The sequence below is a fragment of the Hippichthys cyanospilos genome, chromosome 3, assembly GCF_059441005.1.
Source record: "Hippichthys cyanospilos isolate Australia breed blue-spotted pipefish chromosome 3, RoL_Hcya_1.0, whole genome shotgun sequence".
Lineage (NCBI taxonomy): Eukaryota > Metazoa > Chordata > Actinopteri > Syngnathiformes > Syngnathidae > Hippichthys > Hippichthys cyanospilos.
In genome coordinates this window covers 12,833,280-12,856,121 of record NC_142371.1, presented here as the reverse complement: position 1 = coordinate 12,856,121, position 22,842 = coordinate 12,833,280, and the positions used below count along the sequence as shown (strand labels likewise).

General features: G+C 39.4%; 1 protein-coding gene across 1 annotated transcript in view; it reads left to right on the top strand.

Annotated features, from left to right (window-relative positions):
- Positions 1–18,420, top strand: part of LOC148425792 (zinc finger protein 407-like) — a 189,102-nt gene extending 170,682 nt beyond the window's left edge. The window contains exon 10 of the mRNA XM_088412008.1: positions 16,896–18,420. Coding sequence (XP_088268134.1) covers positions 16,896–17,707 — 812 coding nt within the window. The 3' untranslated portion in view covers positions 17,708–18,420. The remainder of the gene's footprint in view (positions 1–16,895) is intronic.
- The last annotated feature ends 4,422 nt before the right edge of the window (positions 18,421–22,842 follow it).

The window sequence follows — 22,842 nt, the reverse complement described above, 5'->3', positions numbered from 1 at the left end:
CAAGATTATGTTAGTTTTTTTCTTTGTTATAGGTTCATGGACTGTCCTCTTCAGTCCGCTCTAGAACAACGTTTTAAAGGGGCCCAAAAGTCACACCATGAGATTGGTTAGAAATGGTGCTAGGTTTCGGAAGAGCAGTGTGATTTTTATCCCAGGTGTCGTACTGTGGACAGGCTCTATACCCTTAACAGGATGCTCAAGTGTGCATGGCAGTTTGCTCAACTTGTCTACATGTGTTTTATGGATTTGGAAAAGGCGTTCGACAATGTCCCTCTGGGATTTCTGTGAAGAACACTTCAGTAGTATTGGGTACAATACACCCTGATACGGGCTGATGCCCTGTACCACTGATGTCAGTCTTTGGTCCGCATTGCTGGCAATGGATTGCTTTGCTGGCAGTCAAATTTGTTTCGTCCTCAGTTGGACAAGGGTGGAACACCCTCTCTAGGTTTGGGATGAGGTCCTGCCCCAAGTGGAGGAGTTCAACTATCTTGGGGTCTTGCTGACGAGTGAGGGTAGGATAGAGCAGGAAATCGACAGGTGGATCTGTGCAGCGTCTGCTGTGATGCGGACACTGCGCAATTTTGTCGTGGTAAAGAAAGAGCTGAGCTGAAATGTTGTTATCTTTATTTACCGGTTCACCTACGTTTGTCAGTCGTGACCGAAAGAACGAGATCCGGATGCAAGGGGCCAAAATTTGTTTCCTCCGCCAGGTGTCCGTGCTATCCCTTAGACAGTAGCTTTGTGAGAAGCTTGGTCCTCCAACCGAGAGGAGGCCCTGGGGATGACCCAGGATCTGGACAAGGTTCCCCCGCAACCTGACTCCGGATAAAGCGGTAGCTAATGGATAAATGAATATGGCTTCTTTTAAATCACTCCACTGTATTGAAAGGGCAGTGATCTACTCAGACCTTCCTTGTCAGTTTGTTTGCTCTGTATTGACCATCGCGACACCACAAATGTATGTTAGAAATTAAACAATGAAGCCAATTGGCAGCGCTACAGGGCAGATTGACAGTGAGAAGACAAGCTGGGAAGGAGGCACGGAGCAGAGGAGGCAGTGTGAAACATGGAGAGAAAGCGAGCTGGATATGATGGTGTTAGAGTGAGAGATGTGGCTTGGTTTATGTAATATCTCCAGCACGTTCATTGGCATGCGTCAGGGGGTTGAGGCATCAATCACTCCATCTGTGTAAAATCATGAGCTGACTCCAATATTGCTAAATATTTATACTGTCACATACACACAGGCGTGCAGATGAAAAGATCCATTCATTAGGGCCTTTTCAAGCCTGTCAGCCTGGAGATGGAGATTAGAGGAGCAACCTCCCACCGCGCCTCCCTCTGCTCTCACAAGCTCGTCGGCCCTATATATAGAGCCATCAGAACAATAAATATTTCTAGTATGTCTTTGTTAAGTAAATACCCACTAAATATGGCACGTGGGGTCAAAGCACAAGCTTAAACAACCTAAATGAAGCAAAATGTCTTGGCAAGCAATAATTAAATTCAGCACATTGTTTACTATCCTCCAAAATGATACGGGAATTCCCTTATTTTTCCTATAGAGTGAAAATGTGTGCGTCTGTAAACAAAATAGTATGAGACAAGATCAGTTTACAGTGGACCCCCGGGCTCACATTACGAAGTGGAATACTAAGTTTTTTTCGTCTCCTCTTCATAGCATTTTTCCCGCTTTACGGCATCAACAACTGCCATGACCTGTGCGGTTCATGTTTATGTTATTTTCCTTCCTTCTTCGGGCATGTTTAGGTAATTTCTCTTATTTTCTGTTTGCGTCAAACTGCCTGCGCTGCAACACGTCACAAAGATGCTGGTCTGCTATTGGTGGGAGTCGCGCTGTCACCGTTATGCTAAAAGACTTGCTCTTGTATGAGTGCTTACAAAATCATATTTATTGTGCATTTTAGTGCTTAATTCAAACCTTAGTTGGTTAGCCATGGGTTGGTTAGCCATGGGTTCCCAAGATCGGGTGATGTGAACAGTACAAGTAAGAAGATGATTAGTATGGAAACAAGTAAGAAGATGATTAGTATGGAAACAAGTAAGAAGATGATTAGTATGGAAACAAAGCTGGAGATAACCAAGAAATACTATACAAAGAAGGCTTGGCTAGGCTAGGGATTATGGCCGTAAGTAGCTCAATGACTAGGACCATTTCAAAACACATTTCTTACAATTAATACGGTTGTGCAATGCAACCTAAACCCCTGCAAAAACCTGAATATATTCACATTACAGTTATTGAAAAAGCTGATAAAGACTGGTAGGTACTCCTTTTTTAAACATAATATTTGGTCATATAAAAATGTATCAGAATATCTCCATTGAAAGAAACATTGGTTTGTGTTCTTTGCATTGTTCGAACAGATTTAAAGTACTGTCGAGCTCGACTAAGACTTTTAATTTCAAATATTTTTTCCAAACACTGCACCTAGTCTGTGACCCACTTGTAACACCAAACTCTGTATTTTTTGAAAAATGTCCCTTTTAAGTTTTTTTTTTTTTGGTCTTTGTTATGTACCTCTTTTGGTATGGTTCAACATATTCTCGTCTGAATCTAACAACATTGTTATGAGGGTTTTTCTTCTGTTTTTATTGATCAATCTGTTCAGTGGGTAAAACCAATGCTTTCTTTCTTCTCTGAGGTTTGCAAAATAGTTGCAGTGGCTAAAGCCAATACTTTTTCAATGGCTTTGATTGATTTTTCATGTTTTCAGCTTCACAATTGCTTGTTTTTCACTCATAGAAAGCTCTCCGGTTTTCTCTTTTTTTGTTGTTGACAAAAGCCAAAGCTGAACCTGAGCTTAGACATTCAGCACATTTTTTGTTTGAATAATGAATTTCAAAAAAACACACCTGGGCAACAAAAGACCCAATATCAGTGACATATTATGATGCTTTTGCTGGCATGAAAAGTGGTTGGGTTCAAACAAAGGTGATATTTTCTAAGCATGTTATTTTATCCGGATTTAAATGACTAATAAATGCTGAATTGCTGATATATTTTTTGCCTATTTGTTAGTTGATGTCAACCTGAAATATTGTCAGTCTACAGCAAAAATAATGGAATTTTCCTCATTATTGCAATACTTTTTATGGAAAGGGGACATTATGTATAGTAGATCCATGTTGCTCTCTGGGGCCCATTGACAAAATATTTTTTTCGACCTAGAGCTTGAAAAATGTTTGTCAAAGAAAGCGCTTCGGCACTGTTGAAGCCAGTGTTCAACCCTTGATGAGGTTGAAATTGTTAAAAAAAAAACTCATTTATTTTAGTATTTGTGATGCTTAAAATTTTTCATCCACCCCTTGTATGTCTTTGACATACAGTAGTAGTTTTTACATAACTGCGTGTGTGAGACAAAATCAGCTGCATTATGATACTCCCTTTATTTAACCCCAATTGATTGTGGTGTTCACTTGAGACCTTAACTTGGTTCACCGTTTGAATTTTTCATTTCAAAACATTATCATCGCCAAATGGGGTGGCTTACTTCAAGCCAGTGGTTCTTAACCTTATTGGAGGTGGTTCTTAACCTTGTTGGATGTACTAAACCCCACCAGTTTTATACTCGTGTTCACAGAACTCTTCTTTAGATAATTTTTTTTTTTTTTCATTTCAAGATATACGGTGATATACAGTAGATATGTTTTACTGGTGCAAAAAATGAACCAAGTATGAACATCACTTTGTTTAAAGAATAAAACCAACACAGAGTATGAAATCACATTAAATTACATTGCTGCAAATCAGTGTGACTTCTGCTCTTGTCTTTGAGAGACCAGATCATGCCTATGTGGCTGCACCTTGGAAAATGACACTTTCATGTCAGCCGGACAATCAACGCGAGTAGTAAGTAATTCACCTGCGGGCAGGACTATTGTTACTGGGTTCCAACAGGCACTGATTTGATAGGAGGAACGCGTGTTCGTGAGAGCGGTGTATTGACACCGCATTTTAATGTCAATAAAATATCTGTTTTTGGCCCCTTTATTCACACTGTTAGAATAGTCTCTATCAGCCATGAGCCTCACGGGCATGAGTGCTCAAGATGATGGCTGGATGCATGTTTCGCCCAACTGGCATCTAGCTACGTCATGAAGTGGGCACCTACACAGTAAGGTGCGGTCTCTGCAAACTAGCCGTTTCACGTCCTGGTTAGAAATATCAGGGCCATAAAACTCATACTTAATACAGAATTAAATCACCTATGTGACAAATGTAATTCATATGCACTGTGGAAAGTATTTAAATATCATGTTATGGCCTCTTTAAGAAAGAAGTAGCACAAAGTACTGCCATGTCAGTCACACACTGACTACTGAGCGCGCTAAATTCCCCGCAGCATTGATTGGCCTAGCAATGTAACATGATCATGGGCAGTCAGTGATGGTCAAGCGGGGCATGTTATCATGAATTGACACGATGAGTCGTGTGTGTCTTGGCCTCCGCAACCGAGGCTCCCTGAACTCCTAACTGAACCCTTAGGGTTCAATCAAACCCAGATTAAGAACTGCTACTTTATAAAATTGGTGAGGTATGACTTCATAATGGATTCTTTCTACGTTTTACACTTCTGTACATTCTATATCTTACGTACTTTTTGCGGCATTCTCTCTTTCAAATCAATCTCTTTTATTTTGAAATTGAGTTGCACTCTGAAGTCATTATGCCACGATTATTCATTTCATTTGCCTTGATGGACTGCAGATCACAGTGAAGGCCAGGCCTTGGCAACAAAGAGACTGTTCACACTGTAATTACAAGAATGAGGGACATTTCATTTTGATTAGCGAAAAAGCTTTTATTCTCAAACTCACATCCATAATTAATCATTACATCATGGGAGAGTGAGCAAGAGGGATGGATAGAGTGGTAGGAAGATGGAGGGATGGATTGTGGAGCGGGTAAATGTACCAATGGAGAGAAAACGAAAAGACATAATTATCTGCACAAGTTCCACATCCCTAGTAAATCCACAGAGCTGTCTGACATGCGTAATTGAAGGAGCAATCAAAGGTCCACCTCCTGAGATTTTGAAAGGAAAAAAAATGTAGAAGGATACAGGCTTGAGAAATAGAAAGAATGCTTATTAGAGCTAAGCCACAAAGTGATTGTTGTGATCATTTTCGTATGTCAACTGACATATTCTTCCCTAGATTATGTTTTATTCATTCTGGGTTTTTTTTTTTTAAATTCTTGTATCTAGCTGGCGCTTCTATCACACTGATTATTTGTGACCTTCATCTGTAAAGAGCAAATCGCAAAGATTTACAGCATCGAGGAAATAGCCAGCATGTCAACCAATAGTATTACATTACTCATATCTGATTTGCTGAAAAGATGCTTCATCTGATGGATTTCAAGGACAATATCAATGGCCAATATCAGTGATATAAGCAGCAGCTCTCAGTTCTTTGCTAATTGAAACATCGTAGAGCAGCGTTGTCAAAATCAAGGCCCGGGGACCGGATCTGGCCCGCCACTTCATTTCATGTGGCCCGCCAAATGCTGATTTGTCTTCAAGTTTCTGGCTAAAATAACAAATTTGCAAGTTGTCTTTGACTTAAATTTGGGGGGGAACGACAAGCATTTTTTGTTCCCAATCTTTCTTTTGAGCAGTTTGTACTGGCGTCCGATTTTAAAACTACGTAAGTGTGTTGTGTGACAAACTTTAAAGTTTATTTGACTTCACAGTCATTCCGGGCCCTTGACAGAAACTATAACTACAATGTGGCCCATGATAAAAATGAGTTTGACACTCCTGTGTTGCTCTATATCCACTGGCAATAAAATGATCAAATAAAATGTTTTTGTTCTCGCCACTCTGAGACATTTGCTCTCATCATGCAGCAACCTGTTTTTTGGGTGATTTAGTTGATATTAGGATCAATACAAGGATCCATTTATATATATATATATATATATATATATATATATATATATATATATATATATATATATATATATATTTTTTTTTTTTTTTTTTTTTTTTTTTTAATTTTTTTGCAGAGCTTTTTTTTTTTTTTAAGTTAATCCCTGGGACCTGAACCTTTTTTTTTTTTTTTTTAATCAAACAATGAAAATTAAATTTTTTATCGTTTATTATTAATGTTAGAATTGTTCACATTTAATGCATCAATGGCATTTTTTTTCACTTTGAATTTGAAATAAAACTGCATTTGAGTGCACCTTAAATCTCGTCCTCAGGTTAGCAGCTAGCAGAAACTTGTACCCTGTCATACAGTGAGCGCATAAACGATTCTTGGTGTCCTCAATCAGAGATTGAATATACTTATGATAATAGCGGTGTATAGATGTCGGTTGCTATGTAATGTGATGGCAATAATCTTGGATAAAAGAGGACTTGTCAGTCTTATTGGAATGAAACCAGCACGTTGGGGAAAAACTTCAAAATAAAAGTTGATCTACGTCGCGTGTTGGTAAATATAAAATCCTTGCGTACTTGTAGAAAACACCCGCATTATCAAGTACGCCTTTCACCCCTAGTTGCCGAAAACATTCCATGCATGTGCCAGGTGGGTTTCTCTCCTTTTCCGCTTGACGTGCTCCTCTAGCAGTGAATGTCCAATGTCATTTGAACATGCTGCCTTCACAAGAAGGCACGTTTTTTTTTTTTTTTTTTTTTTTTTATTAAAGAGCAATCCACAAACGATGTGCGGCCTGAACAATGGCGATTGTTCTTTACAGATCACAAAGTCCAACAAAACATGAGGTGCAAAGTCTAAAATTCACCAAGCTACCAAGCAAACAGCGATGCGAAGCCACTTATTTCGAGCCTTACCGTACACGTACATTGGAACACACAAACACCACTTCGAATAACTGAAGAAATGGATATAATTTATCACAGTCATGGGTGTGTCTTGAATTACCATTCGCTGTTGCCATTCCATGTTACATTTCCTTCTGAGGTCTTCCAAAATTGGGTGAGAAAACTTTGAGAAAGCGCTCAAATAGATTGTCCAGGTAACTCACCAGTGACAGTACATAATGAAGATTTTGTTACTGCGGTTATGTGCTCCATACCAAATTACTCAGTTGATGCAGAAAGCACTTCTTCAGTTGTCTTATTTATTTGTAGTTGTTTCCCCTTTCTTCCAGGCTGCTGACCTGACCCTGGGGGGGATCGAGTTAGAGTAATTGTGGACTAGATTATACTGGGTCATCCACTGTCAGCAGAAAAAGAGCTGTGTGCTGTACTGACCCCTTGACCACTGTTACCGCAAATTTGTTCCACTCCTCTCTGAGTCCTTTGCGCCTCACTCGGTAGATTACAGCTTTTATTTGTCCTTACCTTATTTTTATTATTAGAATTATTATTGCTATAATTTGTAGTTGTAGCAGCAGCAGCAGAGGTAGATGTTCCATATGTTTTTTGTTTAGTGCGGGGTCTTTCCAGACTTTGATAATATTTTGGCTTCAAAATTGTTGAAAAGTAAATCTTTTCTGATTTTCTGCTTCTTTTTCATCAATAAGAGGTGGTCTCTATCACAGGCTTGATAAGTTAAACTTACTGATCAAATAATTTTATTAAACGATTTAATGAATAAATTTACTTTAATCAAAGTAACTTAGGAAAGTAGATTTTTATCAGGAGTAGAAACTATATGTTTAGCTAGCTGTTACTGCTAATCAAGAGGGCAAAGCATAATCTTAAGCATAATGTATGCACCTTTTTAGTCATGGTCAAATGAAGCTTTTGTGGGCCATTTTGGGCCAATTTATTGACGTAATTTTGGGAAGCATCTGTAACAGCGAGTGACCTCTGCTGGCAGAAACAATTGGTCTTGATGCACACACAAATGCTGAAGTGGAATCCTAACACGAAATAAAGATTATTACAAATAAAGAGTTTTATATTAATGATTTACTTATTTTTATTGTGGTTGTGTGGAAGTTAATCTAAAAAAAATTGACAGACCAATTTATAACTTATATTAATGATTTTCAAAGGGAGTCGTCACACGTCATAAGCCTGTTAGTCTAATTTTATAAAATAATCTTCGAATGAATAGGACATTCACATTGCAAACAATCAGCTGTTGATGTATGGTGTAAGTGTTGACTAATGACGGTGCGGATGATTTACAGATTGACTGCATAGTCAACTCAAATCCAAAGGAGAGATTTATTCAAAGACGTGAAGTCGTGTCTCCCGACAGTCGGACTCATGCAAATGGTGAAACACGCATGTCTCACGAGTGTTGTAGTCATATGAATGGTGAAACATGCATAGGTCTTTTTGACAGCAATCTGACACCTAATAGGTTCAGGGTATACGTCACTCTAAAGTGACAGCCATACATGCAGTAGAAAATGTGACATGAATAATGGACCTCTGAAACAGCGTCATTTTCTTCTGCCATTACCTTGTGATTTCAATGCCGCATTTTTGAGAAACTAACAAAAACGAATCCATTGTCTTTTTATTATTTCGGGTGAATACCTGAATTTATACGCAACTGACAAATACAGCATCAATAACTATCAGCTCAGTGTTAGTTCATGAAAAACACAAAGCATTTTTTACACCTTCGTCATTGAATTCTGAGATACCACTGTATTGACTCTACAGCAACTGTGTGGGTGTTGAAGGCCAGAAGGCCCTCTGTCAGCCTCTGCCCTGCTTGTCTTCTATTTGTTCGTCCTTGGGGTGGGTTGAGTGAGTCTCTATCTCTCTGCCCTGTCCACCTGCTGTCAATCTGGCTGCTGTATAATTGGTTGTTTTTTGGTCCACCGGCCTGTCCTCCATGGTGTTGATTCATGGCGTTTGTAAAGGTGACAGTAGCGGTTGTCCCTACCAGACAAAGTACAGCCATCACTAGCTGGACCTCAGCTGACCCTCTCCAATGTATACATGCACACACACGCGCATGCCCGCTCACACACGCACACATATAAACACAAAGCCTATAACCCATACAAAGAAACACATGTAAGTCTGCCTATGTCCTCATTCATGGAGATAAGTCACTTAAGGTCACCAAAAATACAGGTTGACCCAATGAATGCACTCTTTTAAAAGGAATAATAAATGCAGTGAGTTGGCCCTACTCAGAGAATCAGAAAGCCCCCCCCCCCCCCCCACCCCAAAGACAGGGAGGATGTCAAATTTGCTTGCCAAAATTTCTTTCCAAAAAAAAAAAAAAAGCTACATTGCACAAACACTGTAAAAGTTTCCTGCATGCCAAACAGACGAGTTGACTGTAAATGCAAATTGCCCGTAGCTGATCAAACATGAGAACTTAGAAGCAGACTTTACACTCCAATTTCGAATTCCTTACAACACCACGTTGTCCTCCCCGTATTCCCCCTGCCGCGCATTCTCACTCACATGTGATGTGGAGACTGTGTGTATAGGTGTGTACGTGCGTCCGTGTGAGTGTGTGTGACAAGCAGGACACTACAGTAGACAAAGGCAGACCATAATATTAAACATACTGTGGAGTATAACTTTCTGAGGCCAAACATATAATAAATCATTTTCCAGGCCAAATTTTTGTAATATTTTGTCAGAACTGACACTTGAACTACCTATTAGTGTCACTTTCAAAATAATCTGCACCAGTGACACACGTACCCTGCTCTGTAAAAAATGCTTGAGAAATAAAATATTTGTGTCAGGATGTGCATCAGGTGCGGAGGTCTCCATCTTGCCCTTTTTAACAAAGCTGCCGTCATATCTGTAATTGAAGGTAATCGCTTGATAAACAGATTGGGTAGTGCTCTTTGTCGTCCCACTCTGGCCTTTTATGGTGACGCCGTGATTCACCTTGTAAAGAGGTTTTCAACCTGTTTTATTGTCCTTTCCTGGTTTTATAGATTGGTACAGTACATTTGTGTTCACTAGCACAACAGCCCTAATACACAATCTTGTTCGAAACAAAGCACTTTTGCTTAAAACTAAACCACAGCTTTTCTACATCTGGCACTCAATCAGGGCGTTAGGCAAAACCAGCGTGAGTTGAGAGTTTGGAGCCTCATTTCTGACTCAAAGCACTCTGCTATGTGTAGGGAAAAAAAAATTGTGCCTAAAAAGAGAACGTTCCACCTGCATACTACGGTTAGAAGAACACACTTTATTTATGCATGTTCAATGTCCGCAGAGGTGAGTGGTCCTACTTCATCAATTTCACTTTTCACTGGGGTTTTCTAGTCCCCACTAACCACGAAAAATGAGGCAACACTTTATTATGTACATTTTTTTTATTTCTATGTTCTTCAGACTTCGACATATACAGTAGGGCTGGGTATCGATTCAGATTTCCAAAAACTATTCAAGTCACGTGGACCTGGTTTCACTTCAATCCAAGTTGGTTCGTTAGTAAAAGTTTGAATATTTACGATAAAAATCTAACCCAATCCAAGTACATTATTCATGTTTTTGTTTTTTTTCACTCAACGTGGCTTGCTCAAAACAAAACATAATAATTTAATCAATTCCAACCCCAGGGCACACTGTGTAAATAAAATGGCTAAAACACACTGACACAGTCATGACATGCACAATCCTGTGACTGCCTTATGAAGTTTCAGCAAATAGCTGTCCTTGTGTCTTTTTAAATCCAACGTCTGCCAAACAAGCTTGCCGACGCTAATTTCATTGCTTCCATCATGTTTTGATATGCTAGTTTCGTGTGGTGATAAGATCTTGTGTGATGCGACGTCAAATCAGTTTGTGGAAAATGTCAAATTAAAAGAATCAATTTATGGTTTTATGAATCAGTAGCAAACTCTGAAAATGAAAATCTATCTGATTAATTCATCATCCCGCTCACTTAACCCAGCCTTAATTTAAAAGATCAGGTGCGAGTTAACCTAAACTTTGCTCTCAACTGATATGTGTTATAGCAAGTGTAATTGGTTGTGTGCACCCACTAGTGTCTCAGTGTTAAGGTTAATTTCTTTAACTGCTGGTAAGTGATGTCTGACCACTCCCTTGGTGGCCTCTCTAAGCTTAAGTAATGCCACTTAGAGGCCCCAGGCCCTCACTTCTGCCTGCCTATTGATCCAGTGATCAATAACTGCATATAGCGCATATACCAGACAGGGATGCTAACACACAAACTGCTTGTTAGAATGTGTTTAACCCCACACATTGAAAAAATTCCTTCCATATATATTTGGCACAGAAGCATCAACTGCCAAAATCAGCATTCATTAACCCCGGGCTTTCCGGGCATTTTTCTTTAGCCTTGCCTTATTACCACCCAGCTTGGGCTGACTTTGAAAGGGTCATGACAATGTTAAATATAAATATATAGTTACTTTCAACTTCTCAAAATGTTCAGTGGCATTAGCCCTATCAATATATATATATATAATTTTTTTTTTTTTTTGGGGGGGGGGGTGTCTACACCCCTTTTATGAACATTTGTAAAAATTCAAAAATAGCAAAAGTAACTACGCTGTAAATTTATATATTCATAAAATTGAAAAATATTGGAATATTTACTATGCTATAATTTAGAGTGTGATGACTTTTGCATTATAGGAGCCCAGGCAAAGCCAATCATCAAAACGGCTATCAGCAAAAAAAAAAAAAAAAAAAAAAAGAGAATTCTATTGCGCCCCGTTCGCCGGTTGCCATTGAGAGAATTAATGCAAAAATCAAGGGGAAATGCATGATAAAACATTGGGTTTTCAATATATCCAAAATTGACAATATTTCAAATTTTGAATGGCAGTGAATATAGGGTGTACAGTACCTCTCGACCTCCCGTTTGCAAGCATTTAGAAGGGATGGCAACATAGCATATTGGAAGTCGTCATGTTTTCACAATCTATGCAATATTTTAGCTTCCTAATGTTTTTCTTTGGTAGGCTTTTCATTTTATTTTACACATTAAAAAGTCCGAGTTGGTTCAAAATTTCCCCCCTGGGTTTAATCAAGCACTTAACATTTTCTCATAAACATGCTGCAGTGATGATGATGATGATGATTAAATTATTTTACAGGTGTGCTTTTTTTTCCATGACATCCAAACAGTGAGCGACAACTGTAAATAAGGCTTCTTGATGACAAAATCATGATGAGGTGACGGGACTGAATAAAATGAACACATGAACAGAATGATGTATTCAGGAGCTTGATAATATAGTAAAATCCCTCAAGAGCAGCACACAGTGAAGCTCTCAGAACCCGGTTTGTTACAATATCCTATACAAATAATGATATTTAACCACCAGCTTCTTATCAATTTTCAAGTAAGGTTAATGTTTTCCACCAAACACCTGGTGCAAAGGGCTCGCTCGCCCTCGTTTTTTGAGCTTATGTGTCTTAGTCATTGTTGTGTCGGGAAGATGTTTGATAACATGAAGCAAAATGTGGGAACTTCGACAGCCTCCCCACAAATTCCAAACAAGTCCAATATTCTAAAATCAGAAACTTTAAAAAAAGGGTAGGTCTTAGTCAGTTTGTTAGTGTGGTATCATGTTGCAGTTTTGATTTCTTAAAATTTAAGGCAAATTATGTTTTCGTTTTTCACCGGGATGTTTTTTTTTTATGTCAAACTTATGAAATTATCATAAATTCTTATTGTATAAATGTGAGTTACATTGGAGACCACAGCTTCTTTCAACTTTTTTTTTTTAAACACAATGGAAAATTTCTCAAAACATTTTATTATCAAAAATCAATTTGACATTGTCACTGTCTATGTTCTTTTCTTTCTTTCTTTTTTCAGTCCTCTCAGCAAGCCTCCATTCTTATTTCACATCTCAGTCAATGAAGCAGCCTTCTTTGCTTTCCCTCTCATCCTCTCCACTACTTCCATTTAGAGGAATCAGTCACTTAGAACACTCCGAATGCATATTAAACAGACATCAACCTCTCGCCAAGGCCAAATCACGCTGTTCAAATGTTGTTCTTCCATCGGGAGTGCAGGACAGCACAAGAGATGGGATGTGCAACATTAACTTGATTCACGGCTCTGGCGACTGAGTGACACTTCATAAACCTCAGCAGGCCGCCACTGGGACCTGCCAACAGCACCCCATGGATATGTGACACACACTAGCAACGTATAGCCTCACCACCCCCATGCTACAACATAAGTATTCCCACAACCACATAAAGCACATTACCCTCTTGTACTAATACAGACCTGAGTTAACAGCCTTCTGTCTGAACATTTACCAGACACTGAATTGCGAGATTCATAATCATAAAGAAACGACGTACCAAAGAGAAAGATTGATTTATTCCGTAGCAATACGTCAATAGTCAATACGATATGAACAAAAGTATATACTGTAATACAGATGCCGAAAATGAAAAAAAAAAGAAAGCGTTTTGCTGACTTTTGTAAGTAACCATTACAAAAGTTTTCAGCCAGATTGCTGTGTGTTCTAGTTCACTTCCAAATAAAACCGTATAAATAAAGAAGAAGAAAAAAATCTTGAGAAAATCATAGACTTGTCCAAAATGTCTGCAACTGAGCTAAAGAGTCCGAGCTAAAAATAACAGAAAACACATCGATGCCAAACCATGCCGGTTTTGCAAAGGAGAAAAACCTCAAGTGCGTCCTCCTTTTTTAAAGGTGATGCTTTATAGTTGTGAATGGGAACGCTTGTTTAAAAAAGAAAAAAATTGCTTTCTCATTGTTGTTCTAATTGTACACGTTGCAGTTATTTGCTGCTAGATAACTTTCTAGGCTCTCTGTTTGTGTAAAGCTCTTCCAGATGCAGACCACCGTCTTTGTTCTTCTAAATGTAGAATACAAAAGTAGTTCCATGCAACATTAAAGAACAATGATTGAAATGACATCAGTCTCTTCAGCATGTATTTACTCTCGAGTAGAACTCATGAAGATGAACAAAAGCGTATGACAGGTATTGGCATTGTATTTAGCATGTACCATTTAACATAATCTGCGTCTTTAGAGCTACCTAACATATAGAGCTATATTTAGAGGTACCTAATATATCAGCTTTGAAACTGAAATACTGCACAATTCCATTCTGAGGAACATAGCAAAGATCTCCAATTTGCAAAAATCTGATTTATAATCAGTGCCAAAATGTTTATCTTTATACTCAATAGATGTTTACCTATGCATTTCATGTGGCTAAAGTTTGTAATATTCATGGGAAAAAATGCCTGCAATAAAACAATATGAAAAAAAGCTTGAAGACCAACAGATCATTTAGTCCATTCATATCACTGGACATATACAATATCAATATTTATTGTTTTATAGTCAACATTTCATTCATTGAAGTCAGATTATCGATTTAAAAAAAAAAAAGATTATTGAAAAAGTTGGGTTTTGCCTCGATACAGAATTTTATTCATTGCATTCCAAAGCAAAGGCACATTTATAGAAACAAATCTGACTTTCTGATCACATTGTCACCTTTGGTGCTGGACATGAAATGTCTGGGAGAGATAAGGATATCAGTGATGGATGATTTTGTCCCTCCATATACTCAGATATCTAAATTCTGGACCTCTAAAATGTCAACGTCATCTGAGCCATGCACAAAAACCATGAAAGTTGTAAAACTTTTTTTTTTTTAAAGCTTATTTCTTTTTTCTGGTGGCTTCTTTCTTTTTTCTGGTGACCATTGTAGCCCTTGTTTTCAACTGTTTTGTTCTCAAATGTTTTTGTAGACATTGACAAGCGTCCTCTCTTCATGCCAACGACTCATACTAGCAGATGCTGCTTGATTTTGTTTTCATTTTTATGGAAAGATTAGTCGGTTTGTGTCAAAGCCAGCCATTGCTCAAACAATGGCATTTTAATACTCTTCCCATCACCTTGGTAACACCATGGCAACCTGCGATCCAAGAGGGCACCACATGGCTCAATTAGTACCAGCTGTCTTGTTACAGTTTTCTGACAGCCCTATGTACCCCATTCTGTCTAATGTTAAGCATTAAGTCACTAAAATATGTAAAGTGCGATGTCACTATTTGAAATGTACCTGTGCCCCCCGGATTGTGTGCTGGCCTTCTGTATCCACTTGCTCACTTATTGTCTTGTTTTGTTGTTGTTGATGTTTGTTTTGTTTTTTTTGGGGGGGGGAGGTGTATGAAAGGAATAGCCTGGTGCCCACCACTCGTCTATTACCCCCCTCTGCTGTCAACTGAAATTGCTGTCGAACTGCCTTTAGCCTTCCAAAGGCGCCAATTTCCGTTGACTGCATAATTATCTTATTATTATTAATCTTTTTATCCAACACATACCAAATTGTACAGGCACCTGCAATGTATTCTTGCTTGTTAGAACGTTTTTGGGCTGATCTGGGCTCAAAGTACAGCATTTTCAAAGTACAGTCGGCCCCCGGCTTACGAGCACCCTGATTTACGAACAATTCGCCTTACGAGCGTGGATCAGGGAAATTTTTGTCCTCCGCTTACGAACTAACCTCTCGCCTTACGAGCAATTCGATATGCCGGCCATTGAGTATGTAGAAATGTTCTCGTTTAATTGCGTCAATAAAATCAACAGTAGCGACATCATCAATCATCAGTAGATACTTGTGGCAGTAACGTGAACGCTATTTGGTCTTACAACAACACACTAACTGTCTCACTCACGGTGTCTAAATATATTACCATTTAAGTGTAGTGTTTGTACAGCTAAAGGGAAAAACAGCTGACATGAAATTAAATGTGCCGATTGCAGGACAAAGAATTGTCATTGGTTTAAATGTGTGTTTTTTTTTAAATTAATTGTCAATACATTCCAACCTTTTAAAAAAAAAAGTGCGAATAATTATCAGTCAGTCACGGAGATGCGAATATGCTATTGGTCGATTAAGGTCACCCGGTCTCACGGAGATGCTATTGGCCGGCGTCACACGTCAATCACAGAAATGCCGATATGCTATTGGCCGAACGCCTTTATCTAGCTTGATGGGACAGGATGGAAGGAAGGAGAGAAAATTAGTGAAAAACGGAATGTTGTGAAGACTTTGCAAACTTTATCTGTTAGACATAGCTTCTAAAATTACTAGCAGCGGTAAAGAAAGAAATAAGAGGATGATGTTTTAGTATCTGCGTGATTTGCACCCTGACTGAAAGAGTTACTGTAACACTGTAAGACCAATAGCATATCTATCGCCGTATTAACTTTGAGCGTTAGACTCTGCCCCCCTCTGCTTACACCCAGCTCAAGTCTCGTCCTTTCAAAGGTAAAAGCTATTTATTCATTGTATTTATCATATAATGCAAGTGTACAGCAGATTATGTCACTCAGTTTTAATATATGTATACAGTGTGTCGTTTTTACCTAAGGCTTCGGCGCGCGTTGCACGCATTCACGAATTAACATGGGTTTGGATTGCCCGCTATACGAGCAATTCGAGATACGAGCGTAGCCGCTGAACGGATTAAGTTCGTAACCCGGGGGCCCACTGTACATTTTTTATGTTTGGTTTTATTTTCAGTTTTGTCCGTGCAAAATTCACTGCGCCACTTCACTCTGACATCCTCCCACATTCCAAAAAGGTGCACAGCAGTTGAATTGGACATACAAAGTCGTCCTTAGGTGTGATCGGGTGCGTGAATGATTGTTTGTCTCTGTGTGCCCTGCGATTGGATGGCATCCAGTTGAGGGTGTCCCCCACCTACTGCCCGAAGCCAGCTAGAATATGCACCAGCTAGCCTGCAACCCTTTTGAGGATAAGCGGCTCTAGAAAATGGATGGAAGGATGGATATATATATATATATATATATATATATATATATATATATATATATATATATATATATATATATGTATGTATATATATGTATGTATATATGTATGTGTGTGTGTGTGTGTGTGTATGTATGTATGTATTCCAAAAATGTGTCGAGGTGTTTGTTCTAATGTGCTGCTCCACCTTTGTCCGCAGGTATCGTGTCCAAGGCTTTCGAATGCCGTCTCAAAGGGCAGGGGGCCTCTTTTGTGGAGACAGAGGCTGTGGAATCCTTTGTGGACCGGAAGCTCGGCAACGACGAAGCTGTCCAGCAGGTAATTATCATCCAAGGCTACAGCGACGGAGAGGTGGCCGTGGACCAGACCCTGGAGGAGTCCGCCGCCGCCACCCTGCAGACTCTGGCCATGTCGGGCCAGGTGGCAGAGATGCTCCACATCACAGAAGACGGACAAGTGATAACCTCCGCTGGGGAGGTAGCGTCCGCCGGGGCCCAGGTAGCCAGAGGGAGCACTCAATATGTGGTGCTGTCATCGGGGGAGTCGGCAAACGAGCTGCAGGCCGCGGCTCGAGAAGCGGGCGGAGGCTCCCCGGCCGCGGGAAAAAGTCACGTCGTGTCCGAGTCGTCCACTGCTCTCGATGCGCTGCTCAGCGTTGTGAGCGAGATGGGCCAACAGGAGAAAATGCATGCGGAGGCGACCGCCGTCCACGAGGTAGTGGCCGATGAGACGGCAGAGCCTGCGCAGAGTGAAGTGCGAGCTGTGATCAAACAGGAGGAGGAGGTGCAGGTCATTAACCAGACGGGTCAGGACGAGATGCAGAACCTTCTGCAGCTGGCAGCCTCTCGGATGATAAAGGAAGGGCTCACCCAGGTCATTGTCAACGACGAGGGCACCCACTACATTGTTACGGAGCTCGATAACTGCACCCTACAATTGGAGGAGGGCGCGTATGAAGAGGCTGCGGCAGGTGGCGCTGGAGAGCAGCAGGCCGAGGATGAAGCCCCTTAATTTTTGCTGCGCCATTTGAGCTTAGTCAGGAATTTCGTCTTTTATTCTCACACTTTATCCTTATTAGTAAATTCACTTATGCAGCTACGTAGTATACAATGAATAGATGTTTGTTTTTTGTTTTTTATACATATATATGTCAGAGCTGTCAGAGTAAAGCAGTGCATGCTCGGGGCGCACCCACAACGAGCCTCCTGCTCTTGGCCACGGCATTGTGCTGTCTAACAAATTCCGCGCAAAGTATCTACTTGTATTCGAAATGTTTTTTTTTTTTTTATATTTTTCGATGCATTCTTGAGTGGTCGTGACATATAGTCCAAAGAGGATATGATATTTCTTTTCCCACGACCCAGACAAAGCTTAAATAATGATTTACATGTCTTCACAAATTTTAATTGCTTATCAGTGAGGTTTGTTTTCTGCTTTTTATTGTTGCAGTGATGTATTGTTTTTTTCTCTCAATTATGGTTCGTTCATCGTAATTTCAAGCCTTCTCTTTTTTTTCTTCCCCTTTTGTAGTTATTAGCATATGATTAGCTGCGTAGCTTAGTGCATAGTTTGAAAGCATGTCATTTGGTTGGTTTATGCACCGCTGAGGCAATAATATGGCTACATTATACAGACGCGTTGAAGGCCATTTGCTTTTTTTGTTAGATCTCTATTGTAAATTCATTTTCATTTCTAACAATAAACATTGAAGCCAACTGGAACAAGTGCATCCATAGGTTTTCATTGTTGTCCTGACACTTTATTGCCACGTTTCCTGTGATCGTCATGTAATTTCCGCATCAATACGGCAATTACGTTCACAGCGCTGCGCCGTCCAGTGAGAAACTTCCATGCACATACATGCATTAACTGATAGGTCCCATCATGCTTTCTGATCACCAACACAGTCATTATCATCACCATTATCATTATCACCACAATGATCACCATCACCCTAATCGCCATCCTCTCTTCCTTTCCCCCATCAGGCCTATTCCCCTCATTGCGTATAACGCACTCATCGTTTCCCCCCCTCTGCAGTATTTGGCACTGGAGGGAGAATCAATATTCATTTAGGCCTCTACACAGGCCTGCAGTTTCTGATGGAGTGAGTGGGAGAGTAGTATGACGGCTGTGAGCACAATGGCTGACCGCTAAAAGTAGAGCCAGAAAGCACTCGCACTACGAGGGCATCAAAAGATCATCCCTTTAACACAAACACACACACACACACACTCAGAGAGCGAGGGGGTGGGTGGGCTGAGAGAGAAAGTGCTGGACGAGTGGGCAGGAGAAATGAGAGGATTGCAGATGGATGTTGAGAGAGGTGAGGCCGCGGAGAAGTGGAAGAGCAGTAAAGCCCGCCGACACGCGCGGACGGCAATTTCACAAAACACCTGTCTGCTTTTTCAACCTGTCTTAGTCTCCTGTTCTCGTGTTCATGCAGCATTTATAAAGTCGTACCTTTTGTGTTTTGGGTTTCTTTTTTTTGCCTCTCCCTCCCCTTTCAGCAAAGTTCTGTACGTTTAGCACAGGTCATGCAAACCTCTGAGGTAGCATTTGAATGCGCAACATTTGCTAAATGTACAACCATACGCTTACTGAAACTGCTAAAAGAGAAAAAAAAATGTAATTGGCATTTGTATAAAGGACCTTCTGTGAGATAGTATGACTTAAGTTCAAAATGTCAGTGACAAAACAACTCAGTTCAAAAGTAAAAGTTTGGCTATATTTTCAACTATTATTGCTGTTAATACGAAAATGTAAATATATTGAAGTGGCAATATTCCCACCATCAACAATCAAAAATAAAGACAAAACAAATATCAAACCAGTGGTTCTCAAACTTTTTGGAGTTAGGGACCCCTTTTTGGAAAGCATATTTTCCAAGGACACAATTGCAAAAGTTTGTTGAAAAAAAACCAAAAGAAAGAAAAAAAGAACATTTACGCCAAACATAACTGGCCTTTTTATTTTATTCAAGTACATTTGTTTTTTTTCATCCATACTGAAGTTTACAAAATACTGAAATTTATGAAATAAATGTTGAAAATTGGGTCAATTTTCCCCAAATATTTAGTGACTAAATCATTAAGCTCTTTGATGATGATGATAATTATTAGTCTATTTGACAAATTGCTTATTACATTGATTGAAATGAACTGAAATGATTACATCTTTAAAAATATGTTAATGCAATTAATTGAAGAGTCACGAATACATTCCCAATTTAATATAGAATTAAAATAAATATATTTTTATTACTAAATCAAATGAGTTCATGGACCTCCTGCAGTAAGACAGCAGACCCCACTTTGAGAACCACTGCATTAAACAATGGACATCACAAGCATTCATACAAAAAAAAAGTGTCAGCGCAATAATATAAATTAAGTCAAATTTTTCAATGAACATCAACGTCCTGGTTTTTATCAAAACTTGGTCATAATCTAGATCGAAGAATTTATTTAAAGTCCCATTTCTGACTAATTTTGTTAGGAATAACCCCGAGACACGAGTGGGTTGAGGACCCCGACACGACACGCAGGGTTCAGCTTCAAGGATTTGTTAACAAAAATCGCACGGCAAGCGTGGGGAAAAAGGTGCAACAAAAAGAGAGACCAAACGGGTCTAAACGATTAAGTAGTCTGGCACAAGGGGACGAGGTCAGCAGCAACTAGGAACAACAAAAGAGCCCGGAGGAGTAGCAAAAGGCAAACGAGCAACGAAGCAAAAAGCACAAGGCAAAGTACAAAACAAAATGCGCGACTGCGGAGACTCGGGATTAGAAAACACTGGGAATGACTAAGGCCTCAATAAAGAGTGGCTCATGGAATAACCCGGCGATTGTCCTCCTGCGCCGGCCGCCTTAAGTAAGGCCTTGATGACGATGGTCGTCAAGTGCGCGGCCGGTGACCCCGCCCTCTCGTCGTGGCAGGAGGACTTCGCCAGCAACAAAAAAGACATAATAAGCCAGGGATGTGACAAATTTTGATTGTGTTGTTTCTACCCTGTCCCCCTCCAATGTTCTACATACAGTATATCGCTTCATATAACCAAAAACATAAGTGAAAATCTATTCAAAGCTGTGATAGTAAACTTAAATTATTTTCAAGATTACTCCAAAGCATCACAGAAGCCATAATAATAATAAATATTTTCTACTCTACCAAAAGCTATGCTGTATAATCAAAGCCAGCGGTTCTCAAATGAGGCTAAGAGTAACTTTGAGAATACATAAATTCTCTTCGGGGTGTATGTGAGACTTTTACCCAGTTTTCTGCAGGTATTAGTAAATCTAATCAAAGTAATAAAACAAGTGAAATCTAAAGTAAATCTAAGTAAAGAGCAAATGAGTTTGAACATGGAGCAACATTAATCAATTGTTTCATAGTTACTCATTTGCAAAACTGTTTGGATTTATTTTATTTTTAAACCAGAAAATTGTGTCACTAAACACTGTACACTTACAGTGATTAGTGACACAATTTTTTGGCACACAAGCCAGAAAAAGGAAGTAAAACATTGTTACACAATCTATTTTCTATTCTAGAGACATCACTACTAATGTATATGTAGTTCCAATGTTTATTAAATCAGACATTCCTGGTGCAGTACTCTGTTTTTAGTTTTGTTTTGTTTTTTAATCTTTTTTTGTCTGTTTCATCAAAAAATGCGTTGCCCTTGTTAGGGATACTTTGCTGGGAATAAAAAAATATGTCACAGTCGTTATATCATGGAAAAAAACTGGAAAAAAGCATACGCTATGGTAATTAATCAGTAACCTGAATTCAACGTTCACAAAAGCTTCTATTCAAATTCAAACTGAAGCGTGCACGAGACTGAGATGTTTGTGACCAATTGACCAATTATTTTCTTTTTTTGGGTGGTAAGATATAAAACATGACGAGCAGACGTATGAAGTAAGAAGTGTGTGTGTGTGTGTTGGGGGGGAGACGCGGACAGATGCGCTGTCATTTGTGGTTTTCTTTTGATGAGTTCACATGGTGCCGGGTGCATGCTCCCCGGCGAAGAGCCAAATTTACTATACGTCAAATTTGCCCCAAGGGAACAAATTTCCGTCTACAAATAATGTGACTAATACCACAATTCTCCATTTGATTGATTTGTGTAGATAAAACATTACTTGGAAAATGCTGTTTAGAAAAAAAGAACAGTCGATTCTTTGATGCATTGTTTCCATATCCAGGTGAGGGCATGGTAGCAACAGTTTGCTAGCTACCAGCAAACTAGCAGTGGGTTAGTAGCTGGCTCAGTGGTCAAAGCGAAACACGAATATTTATATATATCAGCGCAATTGTCCCAGAGCTGTGTTAAAGATCTATGAAACCCGGGATGGAAGTGGGCCAGGATCCCAGATGGACAATGCTCCGAAACGCAAAAAAAATACTGAAGATCAGGTATGTTTTCCACGCGGTTGAATTTTATTTCATGTCAACCACACATAATTGGCTCATGAAAATCTCAGCTCAGATGTAGCAAAACAACATAATTCTCAGTGACGGATTTTTTTATTTTTTTTTGTGGTTGCCATATACTGCAGTTATATGTAATCCAGTAATGCAGTATTTATAACAGACATACATTTGAAATAAAATTCCACGTGACTAGTATTTATAAATATCTGTAGACGGACACTGTGTTTTATGTCGGAATCCGCAAAGTCTGATCAGAGGGCTTCGCGAGAAGGCTCAAACTGGAGGGCAATTTGGCAACAGGAAGCAGGGACTGTTGGTACAGGAATTGGGCTGACGTGTCTATACCACAATGAAGTAGTTTGTAACCATTTTAAGCACGCCTCGTAAGCTAGCATTCTGCCCTTTTGTGCAAAACCTCGGTTTGACGATTCAGCTCATTTGAAAATTCACAAATTTGAAAATGGCAAATATATTTCATTTAGGCCTGTGTGATATCAATTTAAAAAATCATATTAATATATCTAAATGGTATCAGGTTTGATTATTTCATATGGGTAGATTTAAATAGTTCAAATTTGCACTGTGATGATTTCTGCTTCACGAACGCGCAGACCGGAAATATGGGAACATGTAACAATGTCAAAGTCAAAAGGGAGAATTGGTTTGTTAAATGTCAAGTTGTTTGGTTTTAAAGTCCCAAATGAGCAA